This window comes from Mirounga angustirostris, unplaced genomic scaffold (genome assembly GCF_029215605.1).
Source record: "Mirounga angustirostris isolate CCGP_5_RB_7025 unplaced genomic scaffold, mMirAng1.0.hap1 SCAF_2, whole genome shotgun sequence".
Lineage (NCBI taxonomy): Eukaryota > Metazoa > Chordata > Mammalia > Carnivora > Phocidae > Mirounga > Mirounga angustirostris.
In genome coordinates this window covers 90,585,794-90,601,723 of record NW_026991710.1, presented here as the reverse complement: position 1 = coordinate 90,601,723, position 15,930 = coordinate 90,585,794, and the positions used below count along the sequence as shown (strand labels likewise).

At 37.6% G+C, this 15,930-nt stretch overlaps 1 protein-coding gene across 1 annotated transcript in view; it reads right to left on the bottom strand.

Annotated features, from left to right (window-relative positions):
• Nucleotides 1-15,930, bottom strand: part of ENPEP (glutamyl aminopeptidase) — an 89,130-nt gene that overhangs the window by 49,639 nt on the left and 23,561 nt on the right. Inside the window, exons 4-8 of the mRNA XM_045880589.2 lie at nucleotides 9,410-9,530; nucleotides 6,977-7,131; nucleotides 6,222-6,335; nucleotides 2,976-3,110; nucleotides 1,029-1,094 (exon numbers count right to left, since the gene is read on the bottom strand). Coding sequence (XP_045736545.1) covers nucleotides 1,029-1,094; nucleotides 2,976-3,110; nucleotides 6,222-6,335; nucleotides 6,977-7,131; nucleotides 9,410-9,530 — 591 coding nt within the window. The remainder of the gene's footprint in view (nucleotides 1-1,028; nucleotides 1,095-2,975; nucleotides 3,111-6,221; nucleotides 6,336-6,976; nucleotides 7,132-9,409; nucleotides 9,531-15,930) is intronic.

Genomic DNA, 15,930 nt, shown 5'->3' with positions numbered 1-15,930 from the left:
TGCTTTTGAAAATTTATCATTTCTGTTTCCAAAAGGAAGCAGGCCCTCTTCAGTCATTGACTCCATCATAATAGGAATGTGTATATTTGCCATTTTTTAAATCCAATAACCGGGGATGGGGCGCCTGGGTGGCTCAGTTGTTAAGCGTCTGCCTTCAGTTCAGGTCATGATCCCAGGGTCCTGGGTTCGAGCCCCTCATCGGGCTCCCTGCTCAGTGGGAAGCCTGCTTCTCCCTCTCCCACTCCCCCTGCTTGTATTCCCTCTCTCGCTGTGTCTCTCTCTGTCATAAATAAATAAAATCTTTAAAAAAAAAAAAATCCAGTAACAGGAGAAAAGTCCTTTTACAGACTGGAAGGGAAGACCTTTATAGATACGTTTCCGTTTTTATGTCATGTTGCTATGGACTGAATTGCGTTCCCCGAAATTCAGACACTGAAGCTCTACTCTCCAACGTGATGGTGTTTGCAGATGAGGCCTCTGGGGGGGGCAGGTATTTAGGTTTAGATGAAGTCATGAGGGTGGGACCCTCAGGACGGGATCGATGTCTGTCTGCTAAGAGACACCAGAGAGCTCTCTCTTGCTCTGCTACTCGAGGACACAGCAAAGAAGCAGCCATCTGCAGGCCAGGGAGACATCCCTCTCCAACACATGAATCTGCCAGGCCATGGTCATAGACTTCTCAACCCCCAGAACCATGAGGAAATACATTTCCGTTGTTTAAATGACCCAGCCGATGGTATTTATTATGGTAGACTGAGCTAATACACATAAAAAGGGCATCCAAAATAACTGAGGAGTCCATTCAACTTCTCCATGAAATTTCAGCTAAATGGCAATCACAGATAATGGTGTCCAGGCACTTAGCTGGCTGTGAAGTCACCTTTTCATGTTTTGCTATTTAATCTATCCCTGAGTAAGGAGAGAGAAAGTAAAAAGGGAGTTGTCCTTAATTAATCACATATTGACATTCATCAGCCACCGATTAGTGTAGCTTACATTTAATACTATTAAAAAGTAATAAATCATACCTGACATCCCTTTTGAAATTTCTCTGGTGTTATCCAGTCTTCAAGCATCCTCAGAATGGACGATCCCTGTGGTGGAAAAAAAATGACAAATTGAACTAGTAAAGGATAGGCTGGAAACAAACACCAGGGATCACTATGGTGACCAGTATTTTAATATCGCATTTGCGAGATTATGCCTTCAAGATGACCCCACTAAATTACTTGGCCATAACTCAGTAGTTTTAGCATAAAAATGTCACTTTGCACACCCCCTGTATCTACGCTTCTAAAATAACTAAAAGATAAAGAGAAATTGATAAAGTGGCCATCATTTCAGTGACTTGGGGTTTAAATAATTATTGCACTTCACCAAATGAACCAGCAGATGGGGCTTTTCTAATGAAGGAGAAACGTTAGAAACACTTTTAGAAATCTATTTTTTAGTGAATGAAGTAATTCCATGATAAAATTCTGCTTACTTCTTAAAGTATATTTCAATACTTTAAAAAGATTACATTTAGTGGAAATAGTTGAGGAATTGTCTGGTCAAATAGTTTAGTATAGTTAGAGATATCATTTAGGCATAAAATCCTCTTCAAAAGTAGTTTATCTCATTTGGTTTTATTTTATCTGAAGAATTTGATTAATACCTCTGCTCTCTACTTTCTCTGCACATGTTATAAGATTAATACTAAAATTCACTATTTACACATTTTTAAATCAATTTTCAAGTAACTTGCCAGAAAAACGTGTGCCTCCCCACGAAGTTAGCAATTTTTACTGTCATTTAAGTATAAATTATTTTTGTACCTAGTAGAAGGCTAAAGGTTTAGAACATTTATTTATTTTTGACCTAATATCTTAAACCCATGGAATATAAAGGATTCAGAAAGAAACTGATTTAATAAAATATAAACGTCTCCATGTGAGTTACTAGACCATACCATAAGTGGATTGGAAATGTCCATTTTAAGAGAAAGAGGAAAGAATCATTGGCAGGTGTGAAAGAAAAATGAATAAAGGAAGCCTAAAAAGATGCCATGGGAATAATGATAGGGGAAGCCAAAAATATGATGCTATAACTTTGAAATAGTAATATATAGAAGGCTTTTTTCACTCAAGCCATTTTATCTAGTATTCATTTTAATAATTATAATATTTCATTTTAAATAAAACTTTAGGTATTATCAAGAATAACAAAATGTATTCATTTGCAGTGGCTTTTGAGCAGCTTAGCATAGTGGGTAAACCATGAGCAGCAAAAGGGAAATGACTAAATTATACTGCATGCAGGCATGAAGATGTTTGGAGGAGGAGCTATAGGAAACTCTGTGGGAGAAAATGGGTCACTGTAGATCTACAGTCGCTTTGCAAACCATGTTAATGGATAAAAATCACCCATCTACAACATATTAATAAAGTCATCTTTATATGTTATATAAAAATAGATAAAAGTCATTCTTTCAAACTGAGTTGGGTTTAAATTCTTACTGGCTGAACTAAAGGATTCTATTGGAAAAGGTGTCCACATATATGACATCAAAGACCACAGATCAGAAAAAGAAGATTTACTGTCTTTTAAAAAATCAAATCACATCAAAAACTAATGATGTAATAATGTATGGTGATTACATAACATAATAAAATTTTAAAAAATCAAACAAAAATAAAAAATCAAATAATTTTAAATTTGAAGCTTGAAGTGTAAATATTCAGTTAGAATGAAAGAAGTTATAAACAAAAGTGAAAGGAGAAATTTTTAAAAATCTGATTCAAAATCCTGTGACAATGACCAGCATTGATCAATTTGACAGGAAAATACAAACTATTGAATATTCAGCACCCAGAATAAGCTCTACACTGTTTCCTAAAGCCCATTAGCATAGTCTCACAATTCTTTCCATTTTTAGCATTTACTAAAAGTCACTAAACAAGAAGATGTTCACAACAATGTCAGATTTTCCCTACCTTGCTATAGGATATCCCATCAAAAACAGATGATATTTCAGCAGGATTTGTCACGGTGACAACAATTGGGTGTGAAGACATCAAAGAATCATCCTCTTGTACGGGTAATACATCTTCAAGTAACATCTGGTTTCTCTGAAATGACAGAATGAACCAAAAAAGACAGCACTTCCTTTATACTGGTTCATATTTCAAAATATCATTTGTGTATCACTTGGTGGAAAATAAATATAAATGACTCAAATTACTTAAGACAAGGAGTAGGTGTTCAAATTAATCATATTTGGGGCACCTGGGCGGCTCAGTCGGTTAAGCGACTGCCTTCAGCTCAGGTCATTATCCTGGAGTCCCGGGATCGAGTCCCGCATCAGGCTCCCTGCTCAGCAGGGAATCTGCTTCTCCCTCTGACCCTCCCCCCCTCATGCTCTCTCTCTCTATCTCATATAAATAAATAAAATCTTTTAAAAAAACCAAATTAATCATATTTTACACGGATTGATCCATACTGATTCTATTCCCTTCTTCTACTGTAATTCCTTTGACTTCACCCCTATATGACGGGCCAAGAAGACACAAGCATTTGTGAATTGTTTCTGCTACTTATGCATGACTTTCAGACACATGCCAAAGTTTTCAAGCCTTATTTCCATATCTGTGCAATGGGAATGATACCACCTCACAGATTTGTTCTCAGAATTAAGTGAGGATGCATGTTGATGAAAATTGATGTTCAGGATTTATTTTTTAATTTTTTTTTAATTTTTTGGTCAACTAATCATTAGAATTTGGATGATTCATAATTAATCAAAGAAATATTAGTTTTTGCTTTAGTTCTAATAATCATCTTCTCAATCCAATCCTTGTTTTCTCAGCAAAATAGAGTGGTTGAGAGGTCTAGCCCTATAGTCAGACTTTCATGGTTCATAGCTCAATTTTTCCATTTTCTAGATATGTAAGTTTAAGCTCCCTAACCCTTCAAATAGGGAAATAATGGCATATGCTTTTTGGAATTGTTAGAGAATTTAATGATAATGCATGGTATTACATTTTCCACTTTTGCAATTTCCATTTATAATAGGCAAGACACTATTATCAAGTGATGACTGCCAGTCCAAGGTAATTTTGAATTGGATTTTAAATTTTGTACATCTAAAAGGCTTAAGTAAGTAGAAAAACTTCCGTTCTCAGTGTCAGGAAATTTGACTCTAGTTTTGGTTGTGCTACCAACTGTCTGTGTGATATTGGAAAGTTATATTACCTTTCTGGGCATCAGCTTTTTCACCTGTGAAATGAGGCTCTACTCTTGTGGTACTTTACCAGGCTCTCTTACAATCTGTCTATAGTTATCTGTTCCCCTCCACCCATCAGACCCTTAATTGGGAACTCCTTGAGGGCAAGAAATATATTTTATTCTGTTTTGGATTCTCTGTAGTGTTCACTGAACACAGAAGACAGAATGAATGGATAAAAAAATTAATGAATGAGTGGATAGACGGATGGATGGATGGACGGATGGATGGGTTGGACCATGTGATTAAATTTCATTTAAGAACTGCATACTAGGAGCGCCAGGGTGGCTCAGTCAGTTGAGCATCTGACTTGATTTCAGCGCAGGTCATGATCTCAGGGTTGTGGAATCGCTCTGTGCTCAGCCGGGAGTCTGCTTGAGATTCTCTCTCTCCTTCTCCCTCTGCCCCTCTCCACCGCTCTCTCTCTCTCAAATAAATAAACCTTAAAAAAAATACTAAATTCTTCTGAAATTTAATTGGTGTTTTAAAATGCTGAATTGGAATATTAAAATGTAAAATATCTTATATATAATACAACAATATGAAAATGTTATAGTTTCTTAAGATAGCTTGCAATAAGAAGGACCTCAGATTATAGAAAATAAAGGACAAAATATTTTTTCATTTATACAGTTTAATTTCAACAAATTACAAAATCAACAATTTTCAACATATATGAGTGATTCTCAACTAGGGCAAATTTTGGCCCCCAGGGGACATCTGGAAATATCTGGACACATTTTTGGTTTTACAACTGGGGAGGGAGGGTTACTTGCATCTAGTATATATGGACCAGGGATGCTTATAAATATCCTACAATACACAGGACAACCCCCACAATTGTCACCCATTCCCAAATTATTTGGCCCAAAATGTCAATAGTTCCATGGTTGAAAAACCCTGATGTAAATTAAAGTTTTAAGCAGGAATCATTGTAAATTAACTTTCTCTCTTTTTAAAGTAGGTTATGGAAATGGCCAAGGGCTTCAGGCATTTTAAGGTTGTCTTTTTATTTTTTCCAGTAGAGGGCAGTAGTCTCTACAGTACACAACCTGTAATTCTCTACTTTTACAATCTTACACACTTATACTTTCATATATACAAACAGATAAGAGCACGTACACCATCTTAATATCGATAAAAACAGATTTAGCTTTTCAGAAAAAAATATCTTTATGGTTCTTAGATGTCTTTGTTCCAGGCCCCTCAAGGACATGAGGTAGGATAATGGTAATTACAGGTATTTTCAGGAGCCTTTAAGCTTACAAGATAGAGAACAATGTTCTTCTTTCATAGAGGAGAGAACTGACTCAGGATATGTCACTTGCTCAAGGTCACATCCCCTATAACACTCAATTTATGCTCTTTTCTCTCTTTTTTTTTAAAGATTTTATTTATTTATCTGAGAGAGAGAATGAGAGAGAGAGAGCATGAGAGGGGGAGGGTCAGAGGGAGAAGCAGACTCCCTACCAAGCAGGGAGCCCGATGCGGGACTCGATCCCGGGACTCCAGGATCATGACCTGAGCCGAAGGCAGTCGCTTAACCAACTGAGCCACCCAGGCACCCCTATCACACTATTTCAGCGGCCTGTGTAAGGTAAGTCCTTTGTAAAATTAGGCTTAGATTTTTCAAGGGATTAACACTGCAGGCACTTAAATACAGAGCTGCGTTGTCTAAGCTCACTATTTTGTTTTCTTGCTTTGACATATGTTATTGAGGGACTCTATCGAGGACATCCTCAGATTGGGGTGGTCAGCTGCTCTCCCAGGCCTGGGCATTGGTCCTCAGCAAGATGTAGCTCAGTGGAACGAACCGACTCCACTCCATGCTCACAAGGAAATTCCTAGTTCACCACTGCACCAGGCCCCTGACTCGGGGACACAGTCATGGTGTAAAGGTTTCAGTTGCTTTGCATGAGGCAAATAGACATTGAGAGCTTATATGTTCTAGGCTCACCATTTGCCACTCTTTTTCTGCTTGGTTTACTCCCAGGAACTCAAAGAAGGAAGCAAATCCTTCATTTAGCCACAAATCTTCCCACCATTCCATGGTCACGGTATTTCCAAACCACTGAAATTATAAACAAATAGAGAGTTAAATTATTGTGCTTGTGGTAGAGAGGCCTAGAAATTTGCAATACATTTATTTGTCTATATAAATGTTGTCACTTGACACAAAAGTGTCAGGCATTGTACTTAATTAGAATTTATTTCCTGCTTTTTTTTTCTATTTCTCCTGATTTTTATTTTTTTATTTTATTTTTTTTTTAAAGATTTTATTTATTTATTTGAGAGAGAGAATGAGATAGAGAAAGCATGAGAGGGGGGAGGGTCAGAGGGAGAAGCAGACCCCCCCGCTGAGCAGGGAGCCCGATGCAGGACTCAATCCCGGGACTCCAGGATCATGACCTGAGCCGAAGGCAGTCGCTTAACCAACTGAGCCACCCAGGCGCCCGATTTCTCCTGATTTTTAAATGATCTTAAATTCTCCTTAGTTTATTGCCTTTATTTAGGTATTACTGGGCCTATGTAAAGTCATAGTGAGATCTCCTGTGTATTTACTAAAGGCAAAACAATGTGTCCTAAAAGACTGTCAGGCCGGATTTTCTGATTAGCTTGTTTTTTATTTGCTAAGTTATTATGAATTTCAATTATTCCTATGGTCTTAAGCCACTTTTAAAAACAAGCTAATTTGATACTAAGATTCCATACCTGATGCACAAGTTCATGGGCAACCACGCTGGCCACCCTCTGCTGGTTTGATGAGGCTGATTCCTCAGGGTCATAAAGCAAGTTTGTTTCTCTGTAAGTGATGAGTCCCCAGTTCTCCATGGCCCCCGTGCCAAAGTCTGGAATAGCGATTTCATCTATGGAGAAAGAAACAGTCCCATGAGAAATACTTCTTTGCATTTGTTTATAACATCTCTTACTAAATTAAGTTCTTTGGACGACTGTTTTTAAAAAGGCTAAAAATAATTTCCTAGAGTAAAAACAATAATCTTTTTGTGCGAAATTTTCAGCCTTCATGCGCTCAGACTTTCCATGGAACTTTTCCTGTTGGCCCCAGATACCAGGGCATCTTTTAGTTTTTAAAGGATACTAATGGCAATGCTCTTTTCAGTCCTCTATAATTTTATGTCTTTTGTTTCTCTCTGTACTTCATTTTTATTAGCTGTTTTTTTTTTTTCAAGATTTTTACAGGTAACAGAAAACATCTGTTTTTGAGGATAAGCTATGAGGAATAAGGAAGTGAAGTTTTCAGATGAGGACTTAGAAGTACACAGCTTCCAAGTGCACAGGAATATATTTCTATTCAAGGATGCAGAATATTATAGCATATAAAATTCCACTTTTTCCCTATTTCTATACAACTTGAGATCAACCCAATTCCTTACTGGTTACCATCCATTTGCATGCATTAAATAAGTTGGAATCAACATGCAATAGACTGTATTCTTTCTAAACTCTCTTCCAGACCTAAAATGTTGGATTCTACCAGGAATTTCTATTCTTTATTTTTGCTTGGCCCTATAATCTTTGATATAACATCTGACAGGAAGAGGCAGTGCCTATCAGTTCTGTGTTAAATCCCAAACAGAAATGTTGAGCTTGATTAGTGGATAGAATACAGATTCTCCAGCTAAAGAACTATAATAAAAATGTAATTTCTTTATTATTACATATAATTTTTTTTTAAAGTAAGCTTTATTCCCAGAGTGGAGCCCAATGCAGAGCTGGAACTCACAACCCTGAGAACAAGACTCAAGCTGAGGTCATGAGTCGGATGCTTAATCTTCTGAACCACCCAGGTGTCCCATATTATTACATATAATTTAAATGAGGTACATAAATAAAAATAAATTTAATTTTTATCTAACATATAAGCAAAGGTCCTTTCTGGTTAACATAAAGATTCTTAAAGCTTCTTATAGAAGAATGAAAAGTGGATATATCTTAAATAAAAGTCAAGATTACAGCAGTAGTTCCCTTTCTGTGTTATCTTCATTCTTAGGTTAGGTTATTTTATCCCAAGACTACCACTTAAAGGGTGGAGAATTATCCCCCCCGCAAGGGCCATTATTTTCTATAATATTATGGAGTATAATTTTTACCTAATCCTTGAATGAAAGGACTTTTTTGTGACCTCATTTCTCTAGTGAGTATTGACATTATAATGAATTAACTCACGTGAGAAAAAGAGAAAATAGACTTTTAAATTAGTGTGCCTAACATTTTATTAAATATTATTCTGATGTTGATGAAAAGGTGTTTCTCTTCCTGTCTCTTTCTCTAATAGTGGGGAGCTGATGCCATTGAAGAGAAAATGGAGCATCTACAAAGTTGCCCAGAGCCAAAGCCACTCTTATGTAGAGAATCTGGCATCCCAGTCACTTTGCACTGATAGTTTATTAAAGTAGAGGCATAAACAGAAATAGAGAAATCAATTTTGGGTTGATTGGTTTCCTTGTTGTCTTCATTTTATCCCTCCGAACATCTATATGGGTGTTTCATTTAAAGTCTTTGCTAACACCACTCAAGCTTACTAATAAAGCACTTCTACTATTGGTAGAAGTATCATATCCACACCATTTTGATTATAGCCCTAATTTTATTTTAAAAAGAAAACATTCCCCCCAATTAGAAAAATATATTTATGGAAGGAGTATCAGTGTTTCATTTTAACTGCTGGAAAATCTAGAATTAGTCTTGTACAATGGAAAGACTAGAAGCACATGGGACTCCGATAGCATCATTTATCCCTACTATTTATCAACTCACTGATGGTAGGGTGGTAATGTAAGCTATTGCGATGGTAATGATTTTGAAATGAACAAATCTAGGTTGCTATTTTTGGCTCCACTGTTATCAACACCTGCAGTTTTGCACATTAACTTTAGTCTTTATTTGAAAGTAAAAGTTTATGCATTTACCAGGTAAGAACAGAATAAGTATGGGACATTATTCTTGGAGGACTCCAAAGTGCATCTTTCAGCATCTAGCAAATATTAGATACATATTTTAGGCATATAATAAAAATACTAAGGGGTGGCTATTAACTAAGAATGTGAAAACTTGAGGAAATAATTTAACTTAGGTAAAAGCAAAGGCAATATTAAAAATAAGAAAATAAAAAATGAGTCTCACCTAATTTAGGAAGAGCATAATCCATAGCAAAGTATTCTTCAAAATAATCAAACACAATTTTAGTTATGTTTGCAGCATATTCAGCTGTGTGTTTTTGCTGTGGCTGGACATATATAGTGAGCTAGTAAACAAAACACAAAAATTTAGTGAAAATTATTCTTTATTTGATAAAACACAAAAACTATGATATAAAACATAGTGGAAAGAAGGTGAGCTTTGAAGCTAAGTAAAGACTTATTTGAATCCCAGTTTTGGACAAATCACTTCACATCTCTGAGACTCATGTGTAAAGGAAAATAATACTGTATAACTCTCTGAGTGATTTCAATAACTAGAAATAATGTAAGACACAACAGTTGTGGCCAATATATTTTTTAAATCTTACTTTTTTCTATTTAGAAATAGATTCTTAAAATATGTGTCTACCTATCTTTCTATCAATTTCTTTCTATCAATATCTATCATCTCTATCTATCTCTGTGTAATTTGTTTTTGAGGACATGAATCATGTCATCTTTCTCATCTAAAGAGCCCTTGGATACATTTTTTTTCCACTTGTACTATTCTACCCATTACTGCCCAAATTACCCTTTTGATATTTTAACTATTTTACTCCCAGAGTCTAAAATACAGTGATTCAAAATTTTCTGAGAGGGAGGCATCAATTCTCTAAGTCTCTAAGATACTTTGTGTCCCTATGACATGATTTATAAATCAAATCCATGTATAGACTTTTTACCTCCCAGTTTCAGCATGTATGCCCCAGAATAGCCAACATGATATTGAAGGAGAAAAACAAAGTTGGAGGACTGATACTACCTGACTTAAAGACTTACTATAAAGCTATACTAATCAAGACAGTACAGTATTAGCAATAGACAAGTAAATCAATACAACACAATGGAGGGCCCAGAAATAGACCAAATAAATATAGTCAAATGATCTTTGACAAAGAAGCAAAGGCAATACAATGGAACTAAGATAGTTTTTTTAACAAATGGTGCTAGAACAAATGAACACCCACATGCAGAAAAGTGAATCTAGATACAGACTTTACACCCTTCACAAAAATGAACTCAAAATGGGTCAGACCTAAATGTAAAATGCAAAGCTATAAACCTCCTAGAAGACAACATAGGAGAAAACCTAGATGACCTCTGATATGAAGAAGACTTCTTAGGTACAACACCAAAGGCCTGATCTATGAAAGAAATAATTGATAATTGACTTCATTAAAAACTTCTGCTTTGTGAAGGAAAATGTCAAGAGAATGAGAAGACAAGCGAAAGACTGGGAGAATATATTTGCAAGAAACACATCTGATAAAGGACTAAAATATACAAAGAACTCCTACAACTCAACAAGAAGAAAACAATCTGATGAAAGCATGGGCCGAAGACCTTAAGAAACACCTCATCAATGAAGATATAGAGATGGCAAATCTGTATACAAAAAGATGCTCCACATCATATGTCATCAAGGAGATGCAAATTAAAACAATAATAAGATATCACTACACATCTACTAGAATTCCGAAATCCAGAACACTGACAACACCAAATGCTAGCGAGAATGTGGAGTGACAGGAACTCCCATATGTTGCTGGTGGGAATGCAAAATGGCATAGCCATTTTGGAAGACAATTTGGCAGTTTCTTACAAAACTAAATATACTTTTACTATACGATCCAGTAATTGTGCTCCTTTATATTTACCGAAAAGAGTTTAAAATATGTCCAACAAATACTGGCACACAGATATTTATAGCAGCTTTACTCACAATTCTCAATGCTTGGAAGAAACCAAGATGTCCTTCAATAGGTAATGGATAAACTGTGGTACATCCAGACAATGGAATATTATTCAGTGCTAAAAAGAAATGAGCTATAAAGCTATGAAAAGACAGGAAGAAACCTTAAATACATATTACTAACTGAAAGAGCCATTCTGAAAAGACCTCATACTATATCATTCCAATTATATTAATTTTGGAAGAGGCAAAACTATAGAGACAATAAAGAGATCAGTAGTTGCTAGAGGTTGGCAGGTGGAGGAAGAAGGAAATATGAATAAGTGGAGCATAGAGGATGTTTAGGGCAGTGAAAATACTCTGTATGATATAATGATAGATGTATATCATCATACATTTGTCCAAATCCACAGAATGTTCAACACCAAGAGCGAACCCTAAGGTAAACTATGGACTTTGAATAATCAATGTAGTTCATCTTTGGTTAAAAAAAGATGTACTATTTGGCAAAGTGATAGTGATAATGGGGGAGGCTCTGCATATGTGGGGGCAGGGGGCATATGTAAAATCTTACATAAGATCTGTAACTTAATTGTAAACCTGAAACTGCTCTAAAAAAGAAGTCTTTTTAAAAAAAAAAGTTTGTAAGAGGGCACCTGGGTGGCTCAGTCAGTTAAGTGTCTGCCTTCAGCTCAGGTCATGATCTCATGATCGAGTCCCATGTTGGGCTTCCTGCTCAGCGGGGAGTCTGCTTCTCCCTCTCCCTCACCCTCTCTCCCCCACACTCGTGTTCTTGATAGCTCTGTCTCTCTCTCTCTCTCAAATACATAAATAAAATCCTAAAAAAAAAAAAAAAGTGAGGAATTCAAATGAAGCATACTTGCTGAACTTAAAACCTGATTCAAAACCCTCAAGTAAAGCAAAATATGCAGTTATTCGGTAAATCCAAGCCCATCTACCTAACTGAAACAGGTGACTCATCATTTAAAAAAAAAAGAAAACAGAAAGAGAAATTATGCCTACTTTTTTCCTTTATTATTCCAAAAAGATTGCTAGTTTTGGTGTTCTCTTAGGCACACATATCGAGCCATCTTTTCTTAGATGTGAAAAACGGTAGAACGATCCAAGAATTTAAGGCCAAGTACTGAAAGAGCCTCCCTGAAATTACCAGAATGGGCTCGCTGTTCCCACATCCACTGGGTAGTTGACATTCTTGCTTTATTTGCAAAAGTAAAGATGTGTTCATCTTCGTCTCCAAAGGCAACACAACTCACTCAACTACCATCCCAACATTCTTTGAGGTTTGTTTTGGGTTTGGGTTTGGTTTGGGCTTTTTTAGTTACCAGGATAGGTGATACATTTCCTCACTGTTCTCGTTCTCTTTGTGAACAGTGACATGCATTTTCCAAGAAGTTGAGTGAAGCTAAAGATCCAGCTGGTGGCCACTGTACAGAGCAAGGTAACTGCCGTATGAAATCAAAACCATCGTGTTCAGACAGGTCTGCCACATTGTACACTGAGAGTTTCAGAACATTTCCTCTGTGAATTAGAGTCAAAACTCCCCCGGAATTTCTACCACATCTGTTCTCTACCATTAAGAAACGTCAGGGAGGATAGTTCCCCTTGACCTACTCCACTGTTATCCACACACTACTTTTGTGCAGCACATAATGTTTGGAGAAGGAGAGGGTTGAGAAAGAGGGAGAAAGAGGAAGTAGTGATAACAGTGAGTCCCTAGACTCACTGTTGGGAGTTAAGAGGAAGAAGAGATAAGAGTGGGAACCCCAGGTGCACAATGGGGAGGAGAAAGACTCTGCTCTTTGTACCGAATCTTCTTTCCCATGCCATTAGATTGGCTCCCTTCACACAGAATGCTTCTGAGACAACATAATCTGGTTTTTCTCACTCTCCAAATTTCTGTTGTTGGATTGATGTTACTGTAAATTCAATCAGAATGAAAGTAGCCCCTTCCTCTTTGTTTCTGAGAAACTCAACACCACGGAAGTATGTTCTGTCTTTACAGTCTGGCCAGGCTGAAGATCACCTGTGATCTGTGACCCTTATTTTGAAGGGACATTGATCATATTTTATGACCACTGCTCTGATCCACTGGGCTAAGCAATCAAGAATATACAGATTCAGCCATTACTCTTGTAACATAATCAGCTGAAGTTTATCTAGAGCATGTCCTATCTGCAGTATGTAACAAACTTACTTTAAAGACTCAACCAACATACCAACATTGTGTGCTAGCTGAAGCTTCAGAATCCTTTATGTGACATCTATTTAATAGCAGATCATCTGTGATGTTCGGATTTGGTGATTTAAGCATCCTCCCCTCTGCTCGGCCTTTCCTGCTTTCCAGCCTCATCTTCAGCTTATGCTCTATCTGCACCTCCCTCTCCTTTCTGTGGGCTTTAGCAAAGGCTTTAGTAATCGGCGAGGCCACAGTACCTCTGTCCATGACAAAGTTCAGGAAATTACCCCTCAGTTGTCATCACTTTGTAATAATTGTCATCTTTCTAGTTTATAAGCTTGCCTCACTGAGATGACTTTTTTAAGCATATGACTGACAGTATTGAAACAGCATGGAGTGAGGAGGGAGATATGCATGTATATTCTTTCTTCTTCTTGTCTTCTAAAAGAGTCATATATCCTTTAATATCTGAGGACTCTATTAAAGGTCAAATATGAAGTTTATATTTAAGCTTTATAATCCTATATAGAAGTATAAAGGTTGTAAGCCTTCAAGAACCTATATTTAGTTTTTAGAGGTAGTAAGTTCCCTAAATAAATCAAATTACCTAGATATACCATGTTGGATACTATTAGTCATATCTCAAAGCACTTAATCTATGGAGCTGGTGTCAGATCTAAAGTCTGTGCTTTCCAATGCATATATTCAGCTGATTATTCCTTTGGGAGGTGTGATATATCTATCTACTTTATCGTCACCATCGTTGTTACTTTTCTCTTATCATATGGGAAACTCCTGTAAAGAAGGCTTTCACAGTTCTTCATATTGTCCCTTTCATTCAAGCGTCTCCAGGAATTTGAGAGATGGAATTTATGTCCACGAGAATTAGGAACTTGACTGGTTGCTGGCACTTCCTTCATGTGTCATCATTATGATTAATCATTAGTCCTACTGAGTGCTTAAAATTTCCAGGTAATGTGATAAGTGCTTTCCATGCAATGTCTCACTCTACACATCAATTCTACGAATCTGGCACTATTAACAATAATAGGATATAATATTTTGCCTTTGAACTGTAGACTTCCATTTCACGTTTTAGAGGTTGAAGAGTTTTAAAAATAAACTTCCTCATTGTGTACATGAGAAAAATGAAGACTAAGGCAAAACTAACAGTAGTCTTCAGTCCAAAGCTGGGTTTTTACTGTATCATCCTGTCTCTTCTAAGAGTGAAACCTGACTTTCCCTGGCTGCAAATTTGAGATAACCACAGCCGCTGGCTCATGGAGTGACTGGGAGCATTAAATAAGCTAGTGCATAAAGCAGTGCTTGATGTGTAAGAGTTTTATGCGTCCCATCGAGAACACTGGTATCATTGCAGATAATACATTGAATTATTAACCTCTGTGATTTTCGTTGTCTGCACTTCCTTATATATGAGTGATAGCCACATTACCATGAGGGACATTAGGACAATACAGGGGGAAAAAAAAGTAAAAAGTATTTCACTGCCAAAATAGGCTTTTCATGCCCACACAATAAATTTGAAAGCCAAAACCTTTCGATTTGCCAAAGCCTGGTTAGAAAGGCTTTTGGAAATAAAAGCAGAAGGCCAAGAAAAAAGCAAACTGCAGAATTTATGCTGTAACAATAGATTGGAAAGAGAACGGAGGAAGGCCCAGCTCTCCCTCAAAAAACTACCCGAGAATTACCTGCACCAGGGGAGGGGTAGTGAGGCTGACGGGTCAGGACTGTGGAAGGGCAGGTTAGGGTCAGAGGTGAAGGCACTGAACACAGAAAGACCCTATGAACAGAGAGGCATCGGCCTGAACAGACTGCCAGCCACCGCTCTCAGCATTGCCCTGGTCAGAAGCCGAGCCAGGCCTGCAGGGCTCCCACCGCCGCCTGCGCGCACTGCAGGTCCTCCGTGCCCTGGCTCCACGGCCTATTGTCCTCGTCTGTTGAGTGTTTTCTATTGATAAAGGTGACCACACCATCCAGGTTTGCCCAGGAAGGGCCCAGAAATGTAAGTCTATTGCTTATCTGTGTGCACCTCTTGGCCCAGCGTTATTCATAAGAGCTTCTCCATTATTTGTATTTTATAAATTACATATACTTGACCTATCGACAACAGCCTGCCTTTCCGCTGTCGATCATTTCTCAGGTTTAGCACCTGTTCATCTCTTGAGTCTCTATGGTCTTATCTGAAGTGCTCCAAATAGGCACCGCCCTTTATAGGACCCAGGACCTCTGCAGGGCCCCTAAAACACAGGGCAAGATCTTTGCCATTGAAAGAGATGGTATGACCATCGAAGACATGAAAACCCACTTGGGTGACACTGGACAATGGTCACCACCTGTTCCACATCTCAACTGAAGCACAGTTATCTTCGCATCTTGCATTCCCTTCGGGGCTTAGCCTCCTTGTGCTCACGGTCGGGGCTCAAGAAAGGCTATCAAGGGCGCCTGGGTGGCTCAGTCGGTTGGGCGACTGCCTTCGGCTCAGGTCATGATCTCAGGGTCCTGGGATCGAGTCCCGCATCGGGCTCCCTGCTCTGCACGAAGCCTGCTTCTCCCT